The sequence below is a fragment of the Uloborus diversus genome, chromosome 3 (assembly GCF_026930045.1).
Source record: "Uloborus diversus isolate 005 chromosome 3, Udiv.v.3.1, whole genome shotgun sequence".
Taxonomy (NCBI): Eukaryota; Metazoa; Arthropoda; class Arachnida; order Araneae; family Uloboridae; genus Uloborus; species Uloborus diversus.
Window position 1 is genome coordinate 88,738,496 of NC_072733.1, and position 26,955 is coordinate 88,765,450.

Here is a 26,955-nt window from a genome sequence, read left to right on the forward strand (position 1 = left end):
ATTTTTTTTGAAATTAGTCATGTTGCATATCCTATTAAACGGCAACTAATGTACTTTGAAATGCTTTTCACCAAATCTTTCTATCTATATTTGGTGCTGAGTTATCGTCCATTTTATGTTCCATGAAAAAAAAAGAGGGTTTTTCGAAAAATCAAAGTCTCATAAATAAAAAAAAATAATAGAGATGAAAATCTAAAAATTTCGGCTTTTGATTAACTTGAAGGGTACAATTGATGAGCCAAATTTCAAAGAAATACAAAAAGATGAGGGAAAAAAATTTGGATCACTTGACATGGAATGTCATGTTTTTCTCTTAAGAAAAATTTCCCGCACCGACCTGTTTCAAGTTTAGTGTACTGAATGTACGGTGCTGTAGCTTGCAACAACTAAGAAAGCCCTCATAGTGCCATTTCTGATAAAATGGCTAGTAAAGTGGGTTCATATTTTGATAAAGATTATTTAAATCGATGTGTACGAATTAGGGACAACCAAACCCAGAAATCTCCCATTCCGTATTCTCTACAAGCCAAGCCAGTATGTAGGGGAGCCTTGGTGGAGCGATTGATAATCTCGAGTTTCAGTAGTACATCGTGGAAAAGAGAATGCCAGTTAGAGATGCAAAAAGTCAAAGGTTTTGAACAATATAAATAAAACAGAAAATTATGGGGAACAAACATGAAAATTTAACGAGCATTGGAAAATTCGAGAGAGAGGGAGAGAGAGAGAAAGTATTTTTAAAAGTTAATATTAATCCAAAAACATGATTGCATAAGATTTTCTCCAGCCGATTTGATTAAAAAAAAACTTTTATGCTCTCAGTAACAAGTTGCTTAAGTTAAACTGAGCAAAAGCTGAAAATACATTTGTTAATGAAATGTTTTTTTTTTCTTTTGCATGAATACATAATTCAAATTTGCGGTTGATGCTCTGGGAGAAGTATATAAGCATCTCTTGCTCATATAATTGGATGTTATGATGAATGGTATGAGATGTTACTGGGGTGATGGTTTTATATTTCTGTACAATTTCTGAACAGCATTTAGTTTCCTTAAAGAAACTGATGCGTGCTTCATAATTAAACGAGAAATTTTCGTTCACAATGTCAGACTGAATCCCTGTGATACGCTTTTTAATCTCAATTTGTACTTTCTTACTCCCAAATGGAGAATACTACTAAATACTGTGCGTTTTCGTCTCAAATACATGCCAGGAAGTACGGTTTTGATGAATCAAATTTTGAAATTTAATTGCTCTGCAGCTATGAACTACTTTTTACTTGTATTGAACTATCCTCTGTCGATACGCGACGGACGAAGATTTTTGCAGTACGAAGGTTGAAACTAACGGCTGCACCGTGGCAGAAATGCAAAACATTGGTATTTGAACCTGAAGCTTAGTTTATCTAGCATATCTCATGTTCTCTAGTATTCACGGTGAAAGTACTAAAGTTTAAGGATTTTCAATGTCATTGGAGCGAACCGTTTTTTCTTGGAAATTAAGCAAAATAATTATAATTTTCCTTATTTTTTACCAAAAAGCTCATAACCATAGTTTACCATAATCCAATGATTATGGTAAAATGTACCCCAATAAATATCATCACTTCAGAACAACAGTAGGATAACTTACTGTTGTTTCTGGGATTAGATGTCTTACCGTTGCTCTGAGGCGATGATATACTATACTCATTTGGACTTTGATACACGTAGCCAGTGATATTTCAAGGGTAAGGTAACAGCACCAGTAACAGACATGCTTAAGACATCTCTCTCAGGTTAACGCAATTTTTTGAGCCTTTTAATGTATTTCGACTTTTTAAACTATTTCTCTCTCATGTAACTATATCTCATCAAACTTTTGGCTGCTTCTAAATCCTTTGAACTTGTTAATTCGATTTTTATTCGCTATAGTTCGAAGAAAGGTCTGACCCCTAGTAACAGACACCGGAAAATCTGATACCCAACACAGATAGGATGAGGAAAGGATGAGTCATGGACAAGATTTCCTTTTTCTCTTCAAAATGTGCAAGAGTTCTTGATTTCTGGAACTAAAGTCTTATTAAATTCAAATGAACATGGAACACCAGCTGACCTCGTGGTGGCTGTTTATAACTTTCCACCACCGCCTTGTGAATACCAACTGGTTCATAAAGCTCCCTCTGATAACACTAGATGGTTGCACCGTATTCATGGTCCACAGCAACATCAGTTTTACCCGCTTAAAATTCTTATTACTTAAATTCAAACTTATGACTGTCTGTTACTGGTGCCGTTATCTTAATAATAAATTGATTTAATGTATTGAAAAAGCACAAGAGCAAAGTTTCTTAAAAAAACTTAATTTTTTTATGACAGACTCGAGGGTCAAATTTAGATATTTGTACTTTTGGGTATAAAGCACAATATATAAATGAAGATAAATGTTTAACTAGGTAAGAGAAATAAATCTAGTTGAAGTTATCACAAAATAAATTTATTACCTCTAATGGAGGAAGACCCGGGGGCTCTGGAGCGAGCATGATTTTAGTCGTGGGTAAACCAGGGTGATGACGATACTCTCTGAAAGAATGAATAAGATTTTAAGTGTTTGGAATTAATTATATAACACAGTATGAACATTAAAAGAATATCAGGACTTGGGGACCTGAAAGTAGTATGTTCAGAGAAAAATTCCGACAAATTTACTCAGAAAAATCATCATAAGAGTGAAGAAGAAAAATGCCGTAAGAGAAAAATAATGGGACAAAGAACAGCAACGATTTAAACTCCATTTATTCATATGCCTAGAGAATTGCTGTCTATACAGAGAGTTAGGATGCTGACTCAGTCTTTTCTTGAGAGAAATCATTTAGAAAAATGAATGCAAGATCAGAAATAAGTTCCAATTTTGACAGTTTGAAATGAATTATTCTTAGTAATGCCGACATAAAAACTTATTATAATATTAAATTTCATTTATTTAATGAAAAAATAATAAAATATAGCACAGCTTTGTCTTTCACTCTCTTCGATTACAAACCAATCAATCAATCAATAAATACATAAATAATAATAACGTGTGTGTATTAAAGGGACGTTAAATTCAGATCAGATCGTAGACTTTAAGTCTGTTGTTTGGATAATGCCTTGATAAATGCTCCCAAGGCGTTGTGTAAATGACATACAGTGGCTCCCAAAAGTGTTCGTACACTTTGAAATTTTTTAGTAAAACCAAAATAACGCAAAACTGAATTCGAATATGAAGTCCAATATTTTTTTCACATCATTCCTATGTCATTCTAAACAAAACCGTGTAGTTTTTGTTCAAAATATTGACGGATCTTCTGTTTGAAATGGGTCAGAAAACGAAGAGACAGAGGAATAATACGCCACAAAAGTCATCGTACACTCAAATATTTTCGAATAAATTCATGATTAAAATTATCATATGTCTTTTTTTTTAATTATTTTTGCATTGCGTTGACCTTGAAAGGTGATTTGGCTATAATTTTTTATTTATTTATTTCTTAATATTGTGCTTATTACTTTAAAATGGCTGGTATTCGAAAAAAACCACAAACACCATTCGAAAGTTGAATTTTTCCCCACAGTAGCGGTAAATTGGTTTGACATTTCTCTAAGCTAGTTAATTTATTCCATTCTATAGTAAAGTGCTTGATAACATGCTTAAAAGAAAAGAATCGGACCGAAAACAAGGTAAGAAAAGGTCAACCGGTAAAGTTGACAAAGCGTGATCGGAGATTTACAGTTAAAAAAATTATGAAAAACACACATTTGAGTGCTGTAAAAGTTTCTGCAGAGTTAAATGAAAATTTGTACATTTAATTTTCACCTAAAATTGTTCGCAAGTTCTTTGATTAGCTGGATTACATGGGACCTCTTCCCGCAGAAAGTTTCTTGGCCGTGCGAAAAGCAGAAAGCTTACGCTTTTCGTCGCAAAACCAATAATAAATAAGCTCAAAACATTTTGGAATTGCGTCTTACTTACAGATAAAAGTGAATTTAACATTTTTGGTTAAATTGTTGCATAATTGTAAATCGAAGGAAAAATATTAGGAACTTAATCTTAAGAACTTGGTAGGACCAGTAATCAGGACGGCGAAGGTGTTCTTGTGTGTGTGTGTGGGGGGGGGGGGGTGCATATCAGCATCAGGACTTGGTAGTTTGGAATATTTTGATGAAATAATGAATCATGATGTTCATTTAATATTTTAAAACCAATTTTAAACTCTTAGCCAAAAATTTGGTTATCGGAAACAACTTTGTTTTTTATCAAGATAAAGATAAGAAGCACATGATTTTCAATGCTTACGTCTAGTGCCTCAAAAACTGTCCTAAAATTTAGAAAATACTCCTTAAATCTCCAGATTCGAACTTAATGTAATATATTTAGAGATATCTGGAGGCTAGGTTACGAAAATATGGCTTTGGAACGAAAATAGAGCTAGAAACAGTAAGACTCGAAGTGTAGTTGAACACTTGCTCAGAAATTACGCAAAAAAAAAAAAAAAAAAAAAAAATGAAATCTATTCCCAAACGTTTAAAAGGTGTTGATACTGCATGATATTCTACTAAATAATACTGTAATAAAAAGTTAGATTATTCAATAATATATAGACATTTTTCAAAGTGTACGAAGACTTTTGTGAGATAAAATTTCCGGCACTTTTTGGTTTTGGATTTTTGAAAAATTAAGTTTCAATATTTTTAAAAATATTTTCATGTAGTTTTGTTGAAAAATTATCATAGATCTTATAATTAAATACCTGTTCCGAAATATTAATCCTAACCAATGGATTCCTATTTCATTGAAAGTCGTGGACACTTTTGGGAGCCACTGTATAAAGTTTCTTCGTTCAAATTTGAAACATACTTTCATCTAACAGACTGTCTGATCCATCACATGATTACTGTGATGAATCGTGACATTTGTAACATTCAAAAGCTTGCCAAACAAAAATTGAATAGCAAATAAGTCATTTAAATTATAATGTTGTATAATGTGTGCAAAAGTATCAGCAGTCCTGAACTTAGGTGTATTTATTATTATGAATAAAACATTAACTTTTCTTTTGCATAAGATGAACATTATGCAAGGTATGCTTTTCAGTCTTCCAATAACTGCACCATATACACAAAAAGTTTTGGTTTAAGAAAACCGTGACTTCTATTTCCGTAAATGTCATTGCTTATAATAATTTAAACATAAAATTTAGACTTTTTTTTACTGTTCCAAAGCTTCCACCTCAAAGGAAAAATAAAATGTTACTTTAAATTTCTTGTAGTGAAATTAATAGAAATTTTAATTTACGCTTTTTAACATGAATTAATGTATCTCTGATTCACGTAATTAAGGTTTTGCAATATTAATGCTGAAAATTCGAATAAAACATATTTCTTTCTCATTCTCAAAATGAATAATATCGAAATAAATACACAAAGCTGAAAAATATTTTTTCGGTTCATTTTTCTAAAAAACCCCTCTTAGATCAAATATTTATTTTCAGTTTAGCTTAAAAGTCTAAAATAAGTTCACATGATCTCAAAAAGAGACATTTCTTCTGTGGTAGCCTTATTTACCTGAGCACAAAAGCGATGAGGAAATAACTTGCTTTTTAAAGTTTTACAACTACGAAAGTGGAGGGAAATTTTTCTCCCAATTAGCTAATGTACATGTTGATCAGTCTATTCAAAGGCACCAGAAAATAGTAGTCAGAACATATGCTTCTTTGTAAAGCACTTATAACCTTTGGATTTCGATACCGTAAACATATCTATTAAGCGGAAGCGTGCAAAAGGTATTTTTTTAAGCAAAACTGTTGTAGGAAATTAAGGAAATTTTCAATCTGATATGATTTGTGGAACACGCAAGTAATGAAAATAAAAATAAATACAGCCGAGTCAAAAAATAAAATAAGATTTATTTTTGAATTACATGCATAAGAATGTAATTTCGAATACACCCACACACACACACACAAAAAAAAAATAATAATAATGAAACATAAAATAAAAAAAGGAAAAAGAGATACAATGCAAAATCTTTGTGCTGTTCCTATTTTAAAAAATGAGTTTTAGTTAATTATCTCTTCCGTAAAACTACAATCATGTAACTGGATTCCGAAGTTTTAATTCAGATGTTAAGTTACAGGAAGTTGCCTGAAATTATTTAAATGAAATCTGCTAAACGGATAAAAACGAGTGAAAAAAAACCTTTTTTCTGATTCGTTCAGTATGCCAATATATTTTTTCCAGATAATTATCAATGTCAGATGTTATGCTACATATTTGTCACTTTCTGGGGTTTTGCAAAATTGCGATAGTAATTTTCAAAGTATTTGAAGCTTCTGAAATAGCAGATAAGAAACTCACTCTCTAGGTCACTGTCAAAAATGAAACGCTCAATTTTGACGATTCGGCAATCCTCGAGCACTATTTCGTAACTTTCGACGATCCTTTCGTCACCGAATCACGTGATATTTGACAAAGCCAGAAATCTCAAATTTTTCACGAAATTATTTCGTCCCGATTTCGTCACATTATCTTACCTCAATGATTCTAAAGGATTCATAAAAAAGGTTAGTATTTATTGAAATTTGTATGTGCAATGTGCCTTCTTTTATGTATTGTTACATTTTTGTTTAGTGTTGTGTTTGCATTTGTATTTAAAACACATTAAAATTGAAAACGAACGGTTCGATTAGGTTTAGAATTCTGTGTGTGTTAACTTTGAGTCGCCTCCACGTTAGGCTTAGCTAGCGTTGTTTTTTTTATTTGTAAAAGAAAATGTTGGTTCGTTGACATTTGTTTCCAAAAGCGTACTCCCTTTATTTCGTTAAAAAAATTACAAACATGACTAAAGAGTTTGTACGAATTTAAACTTACAAAAAAAAAAAAAAAAAATACCTTCACCGTAGCTTAACTAACACAGGTGATAAATACAGCGCTTTTATAAAAGGCATAGAACTTTGAAGCTTTTACTTTCAACATGAAATATATTACATGGTTATGTGTTTTCATTCTTCTCCACGAATTTTATAAAAATAATTCTGTTAAACGAAGTGTATTTTTTAGTTTAATAGTTCAAACTTGTTTCATTCTGCATTTTTATTTTCTTAAACAAATACTATATACCAATCCCCCAATATGATTACCAGCTTACCCCACGTTGTTTATAATAATCTCTTTCTGCGGCAGATGTTTCTAGCAATAAGTGCTTATGTTCATTATTTGTGCAGCCTTTTTTTTTACTTGCATAAACATGAAGTAAAGTAAATATCAATTTGATAAAATCATTTTAAGATAGAGAAAATATTAATTTCCATAAAGAACTCTATCTTTGTGCTTGATATTTCAGCAGAATATTTTCAATATTTTTTCAATTTTCCGCAAATTAAAATAAATTATTGAAGTGAAGTTTTAATGTTTAACCTCGATTTAAAAAAAAAAAAATAGTATAGCATGTTTGAAAATTGTAATAACAATAATAAGCATTTTTTGTTGTTTATTTTCCCACTTCATGCACTAAATTTAAAAGATTTTCTATGTCAATTTGTGTTACATGATTTGTCATAATTATGAATTTTTTCCATTATGCATAGTTTCTACAGCCAAAATAAATGCAGCATTAATTTTATTGCCATATTTGGCGCCTCAAGATATTGTCAACAAAAGTGAGAAATCCCGAACTACATTAAATCAGACTAAGAAGCATTTTATAGATGAACTTCCAATAAATCTAAATCTTTTAGTTGGAGTTGTGATTTTGCTGAATATAAAGTAAAATGTCTGAAAATTTAACCGAACTTCAATTGAAAAATTGAAAGGATAATGAAAATATATGAAAAATTAAAAGGATAATGAAAATATATGATAAGCTTTATATATGTAACAAGCTTTGTTCACCATACTAGTCCTTATTTTCATTATATACCTTTGAAAAAAAATCCATTGATATCAGTCAATTAGTTCTCAAGACACAAACAAACAAGAAAATTCACTTTGTTATTGGGTTTCCCCTATCTTTGGCAACGCTTCTCTCTAGGCGTTTTTTATTTACTGCGTGAAAATTGCATATTTTAAAAATCAAATATGCTTAGTTAAAAGGTGATACTCCCTTCGTCTCCGTCCCAAACTTAGTAAGTCGAGCTACGTTTGAATATTTTTGTACTAGTGATTGATTCTGATGATTTTATGATTTTGTTCGAATATATTTTAAAGATTTCAAGGTACTATACTATCAATTAACAACTTTACTTGGCAACATTCCCTCTTAAAATCATTACCAGCTGAGTTAAAAAAATCCGAAGTACACACGCCCTTAAGCTACGCCCAATTTTTGTAAGTAACTCTATCCCCAGTATAGCAGAAAAATTAGTTTTTTTTCTACTAAATCCCTATCCATCAGCTAGAAGATAGCTTTATGTAACTACTAGTTAACTTATGAAATGGGAGCGTGGCTTCGAGTGTTGGAGCCCTGGGTTTTTGACTCTAATTTGATAGTGGTTTAAGGAGGTAAAGCACGGTAAGTAAATGTTGTTTATTGATAACATAGCACAATAAAATCTCTGAAAAAAAGTGCAAATAAAATCATAATCACCAGTTTCAGTACTACTTAATTCATAAGTACTTTATTGAAACTAATTTGGGTAGGAGGGGGGTACTTCTGAAAACATTCGTGAAGAAAATGGAAACACGAAAATCGGAAAAAAACGGTTGTATTTTGGTTATTGGTTAAAATAAAAAATAAATTTAAAAAAAATCACAGATCAACAATTTTCACACCCTTGATTTTTTTTTATAGCTCAAAAAAAATGAAAATTCACGACTTGATGTGCAAAAGAATTAACTTGTTTAATGGCTAAATAATGCTGATTCTGGATAAATTGAAGAAACTCTAATTCTAGAATATTATTCAGAAATTAATTTCAGAAACTAACTGAGAGTGTAGCTGCCTAAATAAAAATTTTGTTCATCCGCTGTAAAAATAACTCATTCTTGCAATCTGCTTGAAAAAAAGCTGTCAGCATCGAAATAATAATATATTTTTGAAAAATATGAAAATTAAATCAGATGCTTTTCAAAGACACAAGCGAATCGTAGCTTTTTAACTTAAGAAAAAAAACTGAGATTTTAAAAGTAATCGTGAAAACATGTTTAATTTCAGAAATAAACTGCTGAATTTAATCGTAAAACTTTCCTCGAAATAGAAAAAAGATTCATGTGCATGAGGGCATACACCCATGGACTTAAACCTTTACTTATTATGTATATATTCTCTTTTTAAAACTTTTTAGGGTGGATCCAACATGACGGAGATAATCAGAACAAGGACAGACGAAGACTTTTTCATAATTATAACAATATTCTAAATGTTCATATATTATACATTGATTTCATGTTACACATGTTTGGAAATAAAAATAAAAACTTAGGGGTAAAAAAGCGAAGGTATATTTTTTATAATTATTTAACAAACATTACATTAAATTAATTTTACCAAAAGATTTATTTCACATCAGCATTTTTTTAAGATTTATATTTTCAAATACCTTTTGCAATTTTGTCAGAGAATTGTTTTCGAAGTATGAAGTATGAAATGCATGCAATAATAAAGTTAATGTATTAAACATAAATTTGGCCAAATAAACATTCTACATACAAGCAAAATTAATAAAACAAATAATTAATTGGAAAACGAAAAAGGTAAGGTTTTTCTTAAGATTATCTAATTTTATTTTCTGTATCTAATTTTAGAACAAATATGTACTAACTTAAAGTTGTCCATTTTATTGTACTTTTTTCTTTGAAATTTGTGGTATGAGTTGGATAAAAATCTTTTTTTTTTTTTTTCTGGATTTTTTTTCATGCGATGCAATGAAGAAGAAACTTCTCAGCAATTTTTCTCCCGAGCATATATCGATCTAACTGTGCATAAAAGTGGCACATGTTTTATTTTTCCAGAACCCAATGTCTGCTGAGGAAATAGCACTTTTATATTCCCAGTAGGGGCAAGGGCGATGTAGGAATTTCTACATCGTGATGCATCGCCATCCTTACATCGCGATGTAGCGATGTAGTTCAAACAGTTTGAAATATTCTTTCCGCTTTAGGGGCACCCCCCTCCCCAATTAGGGGAGTTTTCCTTACAAAAATCCAGGCTTTTGTCAGATCTTTTTCTAATTTGGCACATAGGTTCTTTAATCACATGGGGTAGTACCCCATATGAATACTACACCATGGGAAACTATCCTATGTGGATTTCCAGCATTAAAGGACATCTGGGCCGAATCTGGAAACGATCCGACAAAAACTGGATTTTTATAAGGAAAACTCCTATGGGGTTTGCCACACATAGCGGGACGAAAACTACACTATGAGAATTCCCAAACATCAAAAGACAAATGTACCAAGTTTGGAACAGAGCAGACAAAAACTGGGTTTTTATAAGACTCCTCCCCCACACACACGTGGTTTCCCACTCCATAGCGGGACGAAAACAGGAAATCCCGAGCGTCAAAGGACATCTGTGACAGTTTTGGAAAAGACATGATAAAACTGGTTTTTTGTAAGAAAACCCCTCATTTGGTGGTTGTCCCCCATAGCAGGGCGAAAACTACCCTATGAGAATTCTTGAGCATCAATGAACGAACTTCTAAGCCAAATTTTGGAAAGATCCAGCAAAAAATGAATTTTTTTCAAGGAAAACCCCTATCGGGTTGCCCTCCCCCCACCCATACATTGACGAAAGCTAACCTCCATGAATTCCTGAGCATCAAAGAACCTCTATGGCAAATTTAGAAAAGATCGGACAAAAACTTTTTTTTATATAAGGAGAACCCCCAATGCGGGGTTGCCCCCCCCCCATCATGGAGGGTTGAAAACTACCATGTGTGAATTCCCGAGCATCAGAGGACCTATGTTCCAAATTTGGAAAAGAAATGATAAAAACTGGTTCTTTATAAGAACCCCCCCGTATGGGGGTTGCCCCCCATAGCGGAAAGAAAACCACCCTATGAGAATTCCTGAGCATCAAATAACGAAACTCTGCCAAATTCGGAAAGATCCAACAAAAACTGGATTTTTTGTAGGAAAACTACCATAGGGGTTGCACCCCCCCCCCCCCCCGGAGGCCGAAAAGTACCCTGCGTAAATCCCCGTGCATAAAAGACCCTAAGTGTCAAATTTTGGAAAGATCCGACAAAAATTGGATTTTTTCAAGGAACCCCTTTTCCCCCCTCCCCTTATAAAGTGATGAAAACTACCCTGCGTGATTCTTGAGCATCTAAGAACCTCTGTGGCAAATTTAAAAAAGATCGGACAAAAACTTTTTTTTAAATACGGAGAACCCGCAATGCGGAGTTGCCCTCCCCCACCCATACACTGACGAAAGCTAACCTCCGTGAATTCCTGAGCATCAAAGAACCTCTATGGCAAATTTAGAAAAGATCGGTCAAAAACTTTTTTTTATATAAGGAGAACCCCTAATGCGGGGTTGATCCCCCCCCCTCATGGAGGGTTGAAAACTACCATGTGTGAATTCCCGAGCATCAGAGGACCTATGTTCCAAATTAGGAAAAAATATGATAAAAACTGGTTCTTTATAAGAACTCCCCCCCCCCCGTATGGGGGTTGCCCCCCATATCGGAAAGAAAACCACCCTATGAGAATTCCTGAGCATTAAATAACGAAACTCTACCAAATTCGGAAAGATCCAACAAAAACTGGATTTTTTGTAGGAAAACTACCATAGGGGTTGCCCCCCCCCCCCATAGAAGGCCGAAAACTACGCTGCGTAAATCCCCGTGCATCAAAGAGGATATGTTTCAAATTTTGGAAAGATGCGACAAAAATTGGATTTTTTCATATAAGGAGGATGGATTTTTTCAAGGAACCCCCCCTATCCCCCCTCCCCTTATAAAGTGATGAAAACTACCCTGCGTGATTCTTGAGCATCTAAGAACCTCTGTCGCAAATTTAAAAAAGATCGGACAAAAACTTTTTTTTTTAATACGGAGAACCCCCAATGCGGGGTTGTTCGTCTGCCCCCCGCCCCCCACATAGAGGGACATAAACGACCTTGTGTGAATTCCCGAGCCTAAAATAACGAACCTCTGTGCCAAATTTGGAAAATATCCGACAAAAATTAGATTTTTTGAAGGAAACCCCCCCATTATGGGGGGTTTAATTAGATACCATGGGGGGTTTAATCTGCAATGATTTGTTTTACCTTTTTTAAGAAGTTGTTTGTTTGCATTTTTACATAAATAAAAATTTGCTTGACATATTTTATGTGCCTCTTTTTTTAACAATTACTTGTCTTCTTTTTTTTTGATGGGGGGGGGGGAGGGGAAGGCTGCAGGCCCGTTGTTTCAATTTTTTCCCAAATATGACAAAGAGTCTGTACTCAATAAAAATTTTACAGAAAACCAACTAAAACAACGGCCAGTAATGTGTAAAAACATGAATGTTCAAAAATCAAGACGGGAGGGGGGGGGGTCAATTGACCCCCCTGACCCCGTAAATGACGGGCCTGTGAAAGTAACTATACGCAATAAAGTGGGAAACTACTGTGGTAAGATTCTGAATTTAGGATTTGATCACACGCACACAAATCTTATAAAATACAGTCGAACCTCGTTATAACGAAGTTAAAGGGACCATTAAAATCGATTATTATAAAACGTGGTTCGCTTTATCCAAAAAACAATAAACAGTAAGACAAGAATTGCAAAAAAGTTCATTTCAGCAGTTATTTGTTTTAAGTGTGCTCGAATTAACGAGGTTCGACTGTATTCTCAAAAAAAAAAAAAAAAAAAAAACCTAATGTGCTCAAAGAAAAAAAAATAAATAAATTTTCTTAAAAATTTACGAAATTAACGTCCTCATGTATGACGAAATTAATTTGACGAAACTAATGCTCTCAAAACTACGAAAATGATTGTTAATTTGACGAAACTAGAATGAAGAAATATTTCGTTACATTTGACGAAATTAGCATTCGCAAACCACTAACAAAAGCAGTTTCTTCAATTTGACGAAATGTTCGCTCGGAGCATATCCCTGGAAGTGGTTTCGTCAAAAACGAAGAAAATTTCGTCAAATTTGAAAGTCCATTTCTGAGAGTGGTCTGTGCCGCTGTTTTCGTAACAAATGTTTTATATTATGCCTGATCTCAGAGTCCGTTATTTTTCCAATTGTATTCCAAATGTCGCTTCAGTTTCATAAATTCTCAAATTCTATGGTTCTCCCAATAGACAATGAGACCCTTTAAACCCCCTGAGCAGCCCCCCAAAAATTTCAATTCTGCGCCATCACACCTCCCCGTCCCGTCTTTGATCGTTTAAAGTTGTTACCACTAAAGAAAAAATTAACGTGAAAAGAAAGAAGAAGAAGAAAAAAAAATCAATTACGCAATATCGATAGCGTGAAAATTGTATTTCGAAAGTGATTATTGTTACTCAGATTGCAAATGTTACAGAGAGATATTAAGGCACACATTTGCAATGCAAAATGGAGACATAATTGCGTGATTTGCAGAAAACACCGTTTACAATGAATCTTAATGGTAACTGTAACTTAGTACAAAGCAAATATATATCATACAATAAATGTAATTTTCCATCTAAAATATTTTAAGAAATTTAATCTCTAATAATATGTTCTCGCGGATAAAATAAATTTAAAAATTATCATAATTGTAAATTTTGAAATAACATTATTGTTTAAAAACTTATTTCAAAGCAAAATGTGTATTTCTTTAAAATCAATAACTTTCTGTGCATCTTATTACGAAACATGTAAGGAACACTAACACACAATGTTTTCTCGCAGAATATAAAATAAAGAAATAAAAATGCATGCTTTGTATTTGAAAAAGTGTCAGTTTTTCGTGCGTTTCGCACTAGTATAGTTCTTATGTTTCTTAAAATACCGTTTTAAATAGTATAAATAAATTTATGGCTCTTTTACAAAATATCCTACCAAAATGTAAAATTTTTACGCTATGAAAAACATTTATACTATATGATAGAGATAGATGAATGCACGTTGCAACTTTTTATCCATTTCTTTTATATTTCAACTCAGATCAAAATAGTAATGCTGGAGGGAAGTAATACATTACGTCAATATATGAATGAAAACTCTCTATTTCATTTTACTACATTTCAAATTTTCACATTACTTTCAAAAACCAATAGAGCTATGTTAGAAACAAAACAATTTTGACATTTCGATGAAGACAGGCTTTTACACGATAAACTTTTTTTTAAGAATTATATTTTTTACAATAAAATTTCACAAGATTTCATTTAAAAATGTTTCAGAAAATCTAACGTTTGAAAAAAACAAAACAAAAGGCTATAAAATTGTTTCAAAGACTAACTAAAATGATGATTAATATCTCGTTGTTACGTTAATCATAAGGTAACAACCACGAAACATTTTCTATGATCTTGTTTGAAAAAAATGAAAAAAATGTTGAAATGAAAACAAAAAACAAAAGAGGCTAGAAATTGTTTTAAAGACTAATTAAAATGATTAATATCTCGTTGCTACGTTAATCGTAAGGTAACAATCACGAAACATTTTCTATGAACTTGTTTAAACAAAATGAAAAAAAATGTTGAAATGAAAATTGTTGAAATGAAAAAAACAAAAGGCTAGAAATTTATTGAAAGACTAATCAAAATGATGATTAATATCTCGTTGTTACGTTAATCGTAACGACCACGAAACATTTTCTATGAGCCTGTTTCCAAATCTAACTCAGCAGGGTCCTTTGTCTGTTAAGCTCCAGGACGAAGTCAAAAGTTGTGGCTTCTGCGGGAAGCCATCAATCCTACTCAGCTCCTATAAATATTGCATACGGCTCTTACGGCTCTTTCACAATATCTGATAGTCTGTCAAATTCACCATTAATAACTTTGTACATCTATCCAAGTCCTTTTAGACACATCGGACAGCTACTCTCACCATGAATCCACTGCGCACGAGGTGAACAGGATCTTACAGCTGAAAAGTAGATAATAGAACGTCGCACGAAGTTCAATTTTTATTAAGCTCTGTCAAAATGAGTCCTAGAGACTTATACATTTACATTATTATTGGTTTTATTTTAATTAGTTTTTAATTTATCTGAGACTCATCAAGACTTTGATGCACTCATAATACTGATGTGTGCCCAATTAATAAAAGATACCCTTTCGTAAAGAATTCTCCCTTAAGAATCAATGAAATCATTTTCTACACGAACAAAATGGCTGAACTGCATTTAGGTGATTGTCTTAAATGAACTTAGGAAGAGGACTCTTTGATCTATTTGGAAGTCACAAGATTTACTGAAATATACTGGATTAAATGTACTAGAAAAAGTACGTCGAAAAAACAAAGAGTTATGTTACAAGAAAAACTGTTTTGACGTTTCGATGAAAACAGGCTTTTACAAGATATTTCTGTAGAAAATGTTTCAGAAAATCTAACGTTTAAAAAAAGAAGCCAGAAATGGTTTTAAAGAGAAATTAAAATGATGATTTATATCTAGTTGCTACGTTAACAGTATGCGTTAACAGGGGCGTGCACAGAAATTTTGGGGCCCGCCACAAATGACTTTTACGCCTCCCCCTTCTTATTGTTTACCCCTATATTTCACCTCTCATTTTAAACATATTGGGCTCCCTTCAGGCTCGGGCCCGGGCCAACAGGAGTCCCCTCCCCCTGTGCACGCCCTTGTGCGTTAATATATATGCAACGTGAATCTACATACACACACAAAAAAATAATAGTGAATAATATTAATTTTAAATATTTTTACGAGTTTTAGTACCAGTTCTAATGTATCGAGTCAGTTACTAAAGTTTTTAGCACTTAACTCATAAACCGGCAGAAGTTTTTGTGATCATATGTAAAAATCAACCGCTAAATAACAAGATCATTTAGATATTTTAAAATCAGAGCTCAAGAGTCGGAAAAAAATTACAACTGTAAAAACGTTTCACAAAAGGACTGCATTGAAATTATTGATAATCTAAACGAAAACAATCTAAAACATTTTCTACTTAAGAATAGCTCTTTTACATGCAAAAGGAAAAATATCTTGAAACAAAAACTCGTTTCGACATGAGTAAGATTACCAAAACCTTCAAAAATATTTTTAAATTGCTTATAAGCAAACAAATAAGGTGTCTCGCCAAACGAAACACAGTTCTGCATTTAATATCATTTCTGAAGATGTTACCGATAAGTCAAGACAAAATGATTTAGATTTTAACTCATGCTAATCAAATAAAATTGAAAGAAACTACAGATTTTGTTTAACGAATGTTAGAAATCCAGCTTTTCCGAGTGCTTATGTAAGGATTGAAAAGCATGGAAGGAAGCATGTTTTAAAAATAACTAAAACAAAACTGAACAAATTCAAAAGAAAACATTGATGAAATATAATTTAAATTTTATAGTATCGATTTGAATGCAATTGAATATATGTGAGTCCGAAAACTAGTCCTCTCAATTGTACGAACCCAAGACATGACTGATTTTCAGACTCATCAGTTCAATTCCAAATAAATTCGTGCGTGAGGTATACCTTCATTAAGCTTGTTAAATATTAAAGAAAGGTTTGAAAAACATCTTAAACGTAACTGAATATAGGCTGCAACTGAAATTAACTTGAAATACTGTTAGATTTTTCTGAGAAATGAAGATTATTATGACAGTAAATAGTTTACAACGGAAAACATGTTCAACATTCTTCATTCCCCATTCCATGAATGAAAACTTGCAAGGGATATTGTGTCCAAAAACTAGCACATTTTTAATGAATAATTTTGTGTTCAAATCGATTACATAAACTCAAACTTAGAGCTAAAAATGTTTCGAGTATCGTATTTATTAATATATGTTATTTTTTAATAATAGTTTTAGTACTTAACTCAAGCTCATATATCAAACTGTGAATCTATTAGCTTTCCGATCACTACGTTACTGGAAAACTATAGGTATCGACAAAAAAAAAAAAAAAAAAAAAAAAAAAAAAAAAACAACGTTTTGGAGTTAAAAAATATGTTGCAAGTTCGGGCAAATCGGAAAAAGACGCCTTCCGACTCGAAAGTTGTTCAACCGTTTGTTTAACAACGCTATGAATGGAAATGCAAGATTCACCTGTTGATTTTGAACATTTTTTTTTTTTAAGGCTAGTTAAAATGAAACTGATTAATTGTTCTCACGTAACTCATTTCAACGTTGTTAAATTGTAAATTTATTTTGATGAAATTTTGTTTTGTTTATGAGTTTTAAATGAGGTTTAACAGCATATTATTAAAAAATTGATTGCGGCGGAAAACTATGCAATAATTTCAAATTTTTATTTTTAGAAGTCAATTGTTTAAAAACTGCACTTTAATCTGACCTGAATTAAGCTATTTAAAGAAACGCATTAACGAAACCTAGTAAACGCTTAGTGTTAAAAGAAAAGTCATGCAAATTAGAATAAACCAGCCGGATAGCATCTTCGGTGGAAGGTTACCAAGTTCACTAAAACAATGTTCCAGTTCTCATCCACAAGAGATTGTACTCCACAAGAGAAAACTTTTCACCATTATGTCTTCATGCATGTCAGAAGACTAAGAAAATACCCTAAAGCCGTCACCATAATGATGGTATTTAAGTTGTCAGTATTAACTCACTGTGCAAAGAAGTCAAGAAATCTTATTTTATGCAGCTTCTGTGTTTACACTCACAGGTGTGTTGTTGATTGGCGTATATCCGTCCGTGGGTTTAAAAGCAATGAAATGATTTTGAGTACAGTAATTGCATCTTGCCTCAAAAGGTTTGTAAGGAACGCGTTGAGGTTGAACAAGCAGCCTCTTTCACGTAATGATTCATCGGCTATCTTGTATAAATAGAAAGTAATTAAAATTTAAACCGTAAACATGTTATTAAAACTGAGCGTCTTAAATGTAGATTGAAATGGACGAATGTTTTTGTTGGATTTCTTAAAATAAAATCATATAACTTGTCAATGTACAACTAAATCAAAAGAAGCGCTAATTCATTGTATCATTACAATTATTCATGAGATAGAGCTTTTTTTTTTTTTTTTTTTTTTGTAAATCACACACTAACAACGCTACAAGAAGTTACACATCGCAAACAAAATGCCCCAGTTTTGGAATTTCTGGTAGTTCTGTTTTTTGTTTTTATAGCAATTAAATTAACGAGCTGATGTGTGCATGACTTCCTTTTACTCCAATTTAATGATAATAGTGAATCGGAGAAAGCAAAGAAACACTTTAAACGTTTTCAACTCAAGTGTGTTGCGAATCGAAGCAAAGAAAACGTTTTATACAGATAAATTTTCCCAATATTGGCAGTTGTAATGTGATTCAATTGTTAACTTTCTAAATATTGCCAAATTGAAAACAAATATAAGAAAAAAAAAACTAAAAAACGCCGAATTTGTCGCCAAGTTGACGATAAAACTTGGCGACCAAAAGCTTGGCGATTTATTGCCAAGTTTTTGCAAAATTATAACAGCAATTGAGTTTGCATTGAAATTAGCACTGATTTTACCCCAAGAAGGTGTAAAAGACCCCCTTAGGAACATTTGAATGCAACCAAAAGAGAAGGCGCACAACTAGACCCCACTAGGAATCTACGTACCAAGTTGCAACTTTCTAGGACATACCGTTTTTGAGTTATGCGAGATACATACACACATACATACACACGTACATACAGACGTCACGAGAAAACTCGTTGTAAATAACTCGGGGATTGTCAAAATGGATACTTCGGGTGTCTAGACGTTCTTAGGCATATATCCACGTGTGGACGGGTTGAAAAAAAAATTCAATATTCATTCGGGGGCGAGCAAAATGGAAATTAAGGCCGATTTTTGAGTAAAAATTTTTTCGCGAATACAATACTTCCTTTTTTACTTCCTTTTACAAAAAAGGAAGTATTGTATTCGCGAAAAAATTTTCACTCAAAAATCAGCCTTAATTTCCAGTTTTCTCAACCCCGAATGAATGTTGAGTTTTTTTTTTCGACTCGACCGGATGTGGATAAGTGCCTAAGAGCCTACAGACACCCGAAATATTCATTTTGACGACCCCAGAGTTAATTACAACGAATTTTCTCGTTGCGTCTGTATCCTCCTCAGACCCGAGAGAAAAATAAAAGCTTGATATTTGGTAAGAGGTACTTAAATAGTTGTTATGGTTACTATGATGTAGAAAAGTGCAATAAAAAAATTATTTTTAATTTATAGCAGCTAGGGGGGATGTATCACATGTGATACATCAGGACCAAGATACTACAATCAGAATTTTTTTAAGTATCAAGCAAGATTAAAATAATTAATTAAATCTTAGTCTTTAATCACACAATACATACATTTAGTAAATCCAACATGAAAATCAAGCTTTATTGACGTTTTAGGTACATATTAGTAGTATCAGAGTAGTACAGTAACATTATTTTTTATTTTCGTGAAAAGCGTTGAGCAAAAAAAGTCAGATGATACATCCGGATCATCTTCTTCTTCCATCTCACTTCCATGATCACTTTGATAATCATCTTCGTCTGACAGTGAACTTACATCAGAATCATCACGATTCATCAGCTCCAAAACTGCATCTAGTGTCAAATATTTCACTGAAAAAAAAAAAAAAAAAAAACTTATTAAAAAAATATCATGAAAAATAGATGAAAATAAAAAGCAAACACCTCAACTAAAGATTTTACCTTGAGAAATAATTATATCACTCTTCAAATTCTTCCAAAATATTTCAAAAAATTAAAACAAAATAGATTAAAAAAGTGTGTTCATAAAGTGATTAGGACCCCTTGTATCACATGTGATACAAACAAATTTAACAAGTCATTATGCTTAAATATTTCAATAAAATTTTATTTTTTTGGTGTTAACTAGTAAAAAGTACACATGCAAAGAAAATGCATAGCTTAAAAAGAGTTTAATATTTGTATATAAATAAGAAAAAAATACTTACTTCGAGTACGCGCAGCCATCTTGTTTTGATTCTGAGACTCTACTTGAAATCCCTATCATGGAAAGGTACTACCATCTGCTGACTAAACGAGAAAATTATATGCGGTATTTCAATTTGTATCACATGTGATACAACCAGTCCCAAATTTGTTTTTGCGTTTCAGGTTTCACAAAAAATTATGAAACTTATGTATCACATGTGATACAAGGGGACCGAGGAGGGTATGTACGTATGTATGTGCGTATGTGCGTCTATGCGTATGTGTGTATATATCTCGCATAACTCAAAAACGGTATGTCCTAGAAAATTGAAAGTTGGTACGTGGACTCCTAGTGGGGCCAAGTTGTGCACCTTCCCTTTTGGTTGCATTCGGATGTTCCTAAGGGGTTCTTTTGCCCCTTTTTGGGGAGGAATCATCGTTTGTAATTTCGATATAAACTCAAGTGGTGTTGTAATTTGTCGGAAACTTGGTGATATATCGCCAGTCTTTTCGTCGCCAAGTTTTGTCGCCAACTTGACAACAAATTTGGCTGATTTTTTTTTTTTTTTAAATTTGGTTTCAATTTAGCTACTGTTGGTGATATTTAGAGGGTAAACAATTGAATCACATTAAATTGCGAATAATGGGGAAATGACATTAAATTGGAATAAAAGGAAGTCATATGATGCACACATCAGCTCGTTTGTAAAAGGAAGTAAAAAGGAGAAATGATCATAAGCATGTGGATGTGAGGTGTTGCGATACTTGTAATTGAAAGCATCAGAAACTATAATTGACTCCAAATATGCTAAGTTTTAATTTTATTTGAAATAGCAAAACTAATAAACTCGAATTTCCTGCTGGTTTCTTTAAAGTTTTTCAGTATTTTTTTTACGAAAGAAAATTTCAAAAATCCTTTTCTGTAGCCTGTTTTTTTTTGTTCCTACGCGAGATCTTTATCAATTCTTGATCGATTTCATTGATTCACACCTCATTTTATAGCTTATCGTGCAGCTAATGACGAAAAATAGACCCACGGTCTAAAAATTGTTTTTTTCAGTCAAAAAAAAAAAAAAAGTTTGAAAGCACGGGACTGAGGTTTTCGGTCAAATTTATAAGTTTAACTTGCACTGTGTCCGACAGAGCTAGATAGCTCGGTGGGCAGAGCGTTCAAATGGTAGCCAGAAGAACGAGTGTTCGCGCCCGTCCCGGACGATCTGCGTCAAAAAACTAGACAATCATCGCTCATCACTTGAAAACAATAAATTACACATGTGAGGTAATAATATAAATGTAATGGAAATGCTCCTTGCTGGAACGAAAACTTGATGTAACCTGTAGCTAAATTGCTTCTTAGTTGTATGTTTTTATTTGTTTGTTTTTAAAGCTTTGGCCCCGGTCAGGAAACTGAAGCATAATGTAAGCGAAAATATAAGTAACAGGTTTAAGATTTCAGTTTTTTAATAGGAAAAAAAAACAAAACCGTATACTGAGATGTAGATTCTTCTAATGACAGTTTTTGACCCTTTGTACAAATAAAAAATTTCTACCACAAATTGAAATTACGCTTTTCATTTAGTTAACCTATCCTTATATATTATTTCTGTACCCTGTTTTTTGTCGCTACGCGAGATATTCCTCATTTCTTGATCGATTTCTTTGATTTGCCCCTAATTTTAAGCTTATCGTGCAGGCTAATGACAAAAAATAGACCCACGGTCTAATTATTGTTTTTTTTTTTTTTTTTTTGTCAAAAAAAAAAATGTTTTAAAGCACCGGACTGAGGTTTTCGGTTAAATTTAAAAGTTAAACTTGTGCTGTGACCGGTTGAGATGAATAGCATTAATAGAAGTATTAGTTTCAAGGTTTCAGATCTCAAGGAGATAATTTTTCTGCAGATTTTTTTTTTTTTTTTTTTTTTTGCATACTGAAATGCAGATTCTTCTAATGACAGTTTTTGACAATTCGTATAAATAAAAAAAAAATTACTACTATAAATTGAAATTACGCTTTTCATTTAGTTACGTATGAATATTTATGAAAATGTGAAGGAAAGCATAAATATTACTATCAATGTCATGAGTAAGATATTATTTTTTCTTCTGCTTTCGGCAAAAAATAAATAGCCAGTCACATTTTGACTACATTCGAAAAGCTACGCTTAAAAAACGTACATAGTTCAACTTTTTTTGTATTTTAACCGTTCGGTTAAATGATGAACACACTGTAAAAAAAATCCGGAAACGTTTCTGAGTATATCGTGCAGCTGCGGTTCATGAAATTTTCAAAAACGTTTCTGAGTATTTCGGAATTCTCTTTTTGTAATGTCCAGAAACGTGTCTGAGTATTTCGGAATCCTCTTTCAATGTTTCTGAGTATTTTGGAATACTCTTTCTGTAATTTTCAGAAACGTTTCTGAGTATTTCAGAATCCTCTTTCCGTAATTTCCAGAAATGTTTCTGAGTATTCTGTGCAGCTGTGGTTCATGAAAGTTTCGAAAACGTTTCCGAGTATTTCAGAACTCTCCAAACAATTTTCAAAAACGTTTCCGAGAATTTCAGAATCCTTTTTCCGTGATTTTTTTAAAAATATATTTCTTTACTATAGTATTGCATACCATATCAGTTTCAGTTCTTTCATATTTAACAGCAATGAAACAAGCAATTTTAGAATCATTCGTGGATTTTTTTTTCTGAATTTCTAATGACAAATAGCATGGTTAACAGCATAACATATGCACAGTTATAAATTTTTGAAAATTTATGAAATAATATAGTAGCTTCATTCGTAATCACAAAATCGTCAGGGGAGGGGAGGGGGGGGGGGGTACTTTCTCAAAAGTGGGATTGTTTGTTAAACAATCTTAAACTTCAGTTTTTCTCTCAATGTTTTCAAGACAAAATTATCAAAATATTGTATTTTTAATGCAGAACTTAAAAACATATCTTGTATCAAACTTGATAGCTTTTATTTTCGGATAAAATTTGACAGAACTTACCTTCCCTTCGCGTCAAGTCTATTTGTCTGACGAACAAAGTGAACCGAAAAGTGCAACAGAGAAATTGGTGAATTTAAATATGACACCAAGTCCTTCTGTTGGAACCATTCGGGTTGATTCTTCTGTTCTTGCCCTTTTCCAGTTCATCACAAATATAAATACTTAATCAAAATAGGTTACTGATTTTATTTTTACAATGAGCGCAAAAAGCATTATATATTTTATTTATTAAAACATTGAATTCTATTGCATGATTACTCCATTTCATATATACGAGATTCCCCCCCCCCACACCATAAGAGTGATGGTGAACCCATAAAATGCTATAAAGCGCCCCCCTTTTAAAAAAAAAAGCAATCCCTGAAAATGCTAATGGCAGTCTGCGTGGTGAACGCCCCTCGTCTTCTCCCCATATGTACATTGTATATTAATAACATAGTATTTAAAAAACGATCACTTTTAAAACAATGACATGAAATATTATTTCTTTTTATTTCGGCTTGTAAATGCAGCTGCTCCATTTTTGCTACTGACTCATTCCTCCTGACTATCCTATATTAAACTAGTATATCCACAAAGGAAATGTTATTTAACGAACAACTAATGTCAAGGAATTTTTTTATTGTCAACCACATTTAACAAAATGAATAAGCACATGAATTAATTGCATAACTATGTTGCTTACTAATAGATAACTGGGCCATTTTCTAATGGTATAAATATTTTTAAATAAATGAATAAATTATAATAAAAAAAGATAAATAATACTGGCACATTTTTTGTGAAGCATATTACAATACTAGAAAACATTTGCATTACCATATTTTTAATGAATTAAACAACTGATTTTTTTTTTGAACCAATGTATGTATATCCAAGTATTTCGAAATAACTTTTCTGTGATTGCTTTTCAAATATAAATCATATTTCTTTTGCGTAATTAATCAGTTTCAATTGGTTACAACAAATAGTACACTGCACACATAGGTATGTAGGATAACTTTAAATTAATTCGATAAACCCAAAAACAGTTACAATTGGAGCCTCATCAAATGCAAATCAACAAAAATATAAATGTATATAACAACATGCTTTAAAATATTCATTAATACTTGCAAGTGAACATGAGCGGAAGAAAATCTAAGTACCTCCATTACAACTGGATAAGTAATCCAAAGGGTTTCGTTTCATTAAGTATAAAAACGGGTGTTGAAACTATTCACGCTTGAACACACAATATATATGTAATCATGGTCGCACCGGAAATTGTAAAGAAGCAAATCGTTATTAACTAACTTAATAGCTGCGTACATCGTCTAAAAAATCAAAGGCAGCCCAAAATGCAAAGGCGTAAAATTAGTTTCGACACAATTTACTACTCTCTAGACATGAAATAACAAGTAATCCAATGCTAAACAGTTGCTGACTGCAGCAACCATAGAAAAGGAAAAAAAAATAAGCTCTCGTTATTTCCGACTCACTGGCGCCAGTGTTGGAAGGATAAAATACGTTTCGAAGCATTGCGTCTCACTTCCGCTTCTAGATGTTTTGAAATAACAGAAAGCTTTCTGAATAATGAGGAGTTCGCTATTGGATGAAGGATTCTTATTATTTCGGAAACGTTTCCGATATACCCAATAACGTTTCCGAAATTTGATACAGTGCACGTGCTTCCATCTAAAAGCTGTACCGGTTCAATCAGCTATGTCAAATTGTATTTAAAAAAAAAAATTCTTATTTTCAATATCTTATCTTATATATTATTTTTCTATACTGTTTTTCTGTCGGTAAGCGAGAACTTTCTTACTTACTACGGCCTAAAAATCAATTTTTCGGTTAAAAAAACCGTTTCTTTTTTTCTTTTTATGTTACGCAATAGTTCAATGAATAGCATTCGAAAGATTGGGTTAGGTATTCGCTCGGTTGGATGGAGTGTTGCGTATAAACGATAAGATGGCAAAATCGTATCTGGGACGGAAGTTTTCGGTTCAATTTTTTTTCTTTTTTTTTTTCATCAGCAGAATTCTTATTTAATTTTCCAATTTTTCCAAAAAATCTCACGTTTGGCCTGTGTTTTAAAAAAGAAAGTTTAAAAGGACCGGACTGATTTGATCGGGTAAATTAATCCTTGCTTTCTGACCGACTGATCTGAGTAGCTCAATCGGTATAACAGTCGGCTCATAACCCTCTACCAGCGTTCGGGCCTTGTTCGCACAATTCGCCAATATCAAAAAACCTGACCAATATATCTGCGTCGCATAGGCAGAGTGACGTAGGTCCGTTTTTTTAAGTTTTTTTTTAAAAACTTTTCTTCTGTTAAAAAACTTTTTTTGCTGTTTTTTTTTATTGCACATTGCTTTATTGCTCGGTTGGTTAAGGTGTCGTGCAGATAATCAGAATGGCGTCAGTTCGAATCCGTGCCAATAACTATCGTTTTTGTGTTTTTTTTTCGTTACAGGTTCACATAGGCAGGATAGTATTTGCCACAATCCGTTTTCTCACATGCACAATTAGTGCTTTTTCACGAATAAAAACGTTTAATGATATTGATGTTTACATTGACGGTACGTACAGCCAAAAAGTGAGCAATGGTCACATTATCACTACCAACATTGTAATTACAGGAGTTTTGTTACGGATGTCTTCAAATTCCAGGCCTTCTTTTGTGCCAACATCCGTTTACTTTTTTTTTTATTCTTTTCAATAATGTCCTTTCTGTGAAATTTTTAAAGAGTGGAATGCCACATAAAACAATTTAAAGCACAGTGCGGAGTTCTGCACGGGTCTCAAAGTGTTCCTTATTTCGCTAGACGTTTCTTTTAGCATTGAGGATAAGTTTTTCCTAGTTGAAGTACTTTTACCATTGTGCACTAGACAAGTCGCATTTTTGCTACTATTCAAAAATTTACTTAAAAAAAAGGGGTTTTTAATGCTTCGCACGGATCAGGTAGTGTTCATTATTTTGTCAAAAGTATCTTTCTCAATCTGTGTTATCTAGCTGAAGTACTTCCACTATTAAGTAGTTTAAAGTTTTTTACTGTATTACAAAGGTCTTAGAATTTTAATGCTGTTTTAACGTCTTTTCTCATGTCGAGAGACAGCGATTTTTGAGACTTAAATTTTTGTTGTATACATCTGGAGCTAGACGAACAGAAATGCAATCAAGTGTAATTTTTAAGTTGCATAAAACTCTTGAGGAATGTGCCTTGGTAATATATGAAGCGTGTAGCTGCAAAAATAGGTATCTCCAATTACAATTTAAAAAAAAAAAAGGTTTTTCCGTTGCAATACTTAGGTAAACCAACAACGAGACAGCCAGAGAGCTTCAAAATGGTCCCTAAATGGTTTAAACGAAACAGGAAAAGTTATTGTAACTCATATCATTTTGTAGCAACAGATATGTGAATTTTTGCCTTATTTTTGAGATAGCTACTTTTGCAGCTATACGATTTATATACTTATTGTATTTTGTTTGCAATGTGCATGCTTTCTGATACATTTTTGTACAAAATTCTTCCCATTCTGGGAATCAATAGCTGCAGATTACACATATTAATAAAAGTATACATTTTTATAATGAGTATGAAAAAAATTGCTCTTTCAGTTGATAAAAAATAAAAAAAAGATTGCTCTTAATTAAATATGTTTTGTGCAAACACACATAAAATGAGAAACTCGTAGCGACATTTAATTATCCACAAGTTGAAATACGCTTTCTTTCAATTTGGAATGCATTTAAAATTTTATATTAATTTATTGCTCTGGTTTTGAGTTCATTTTGGTGAATTGTGGGCGAGCATTTTTTGAACTATTTTGTGACGTTCCAATTGCATTTAGCAGACTGATCCGCTGTCCTTGATTGAACATGACAGTTTAAATGAATCTTGACACTTATTACCGACGGCTATAGTGCGTAAGTTTTAAATATTATAAACAAAACTAACGAACTGACAGATTTTACCCTTG

The 26,955-nt window shown here is 32.4% G+C and overlaps 1 protein-coding gene across 2 annotated transcripts in view; it reads right to left on the reverse strand.

The window, feature by feature from the left end:
• The window catches only part of LOC129219458 (ETS homologous factor-like), a 140,866-nt gene that overhangs the window by 59,518 nt on the left and 54,393 nt on the right, over positions 1 to 26,955 (reverse strand). For both annotated transcript variants that reach the window (XM_054853855.1, XM_054853854.1), the window contains exon 2: positions 2,480 to 2,558. In XM_054853855.1, coding sequence (XP_054709830.1) covers positions 2,480 to 2,558 — 79 coding nt within the window. The remainder of the gene's footprint in view (positions 1 to 2,479; positions 2,559 to 26,955) is intronic.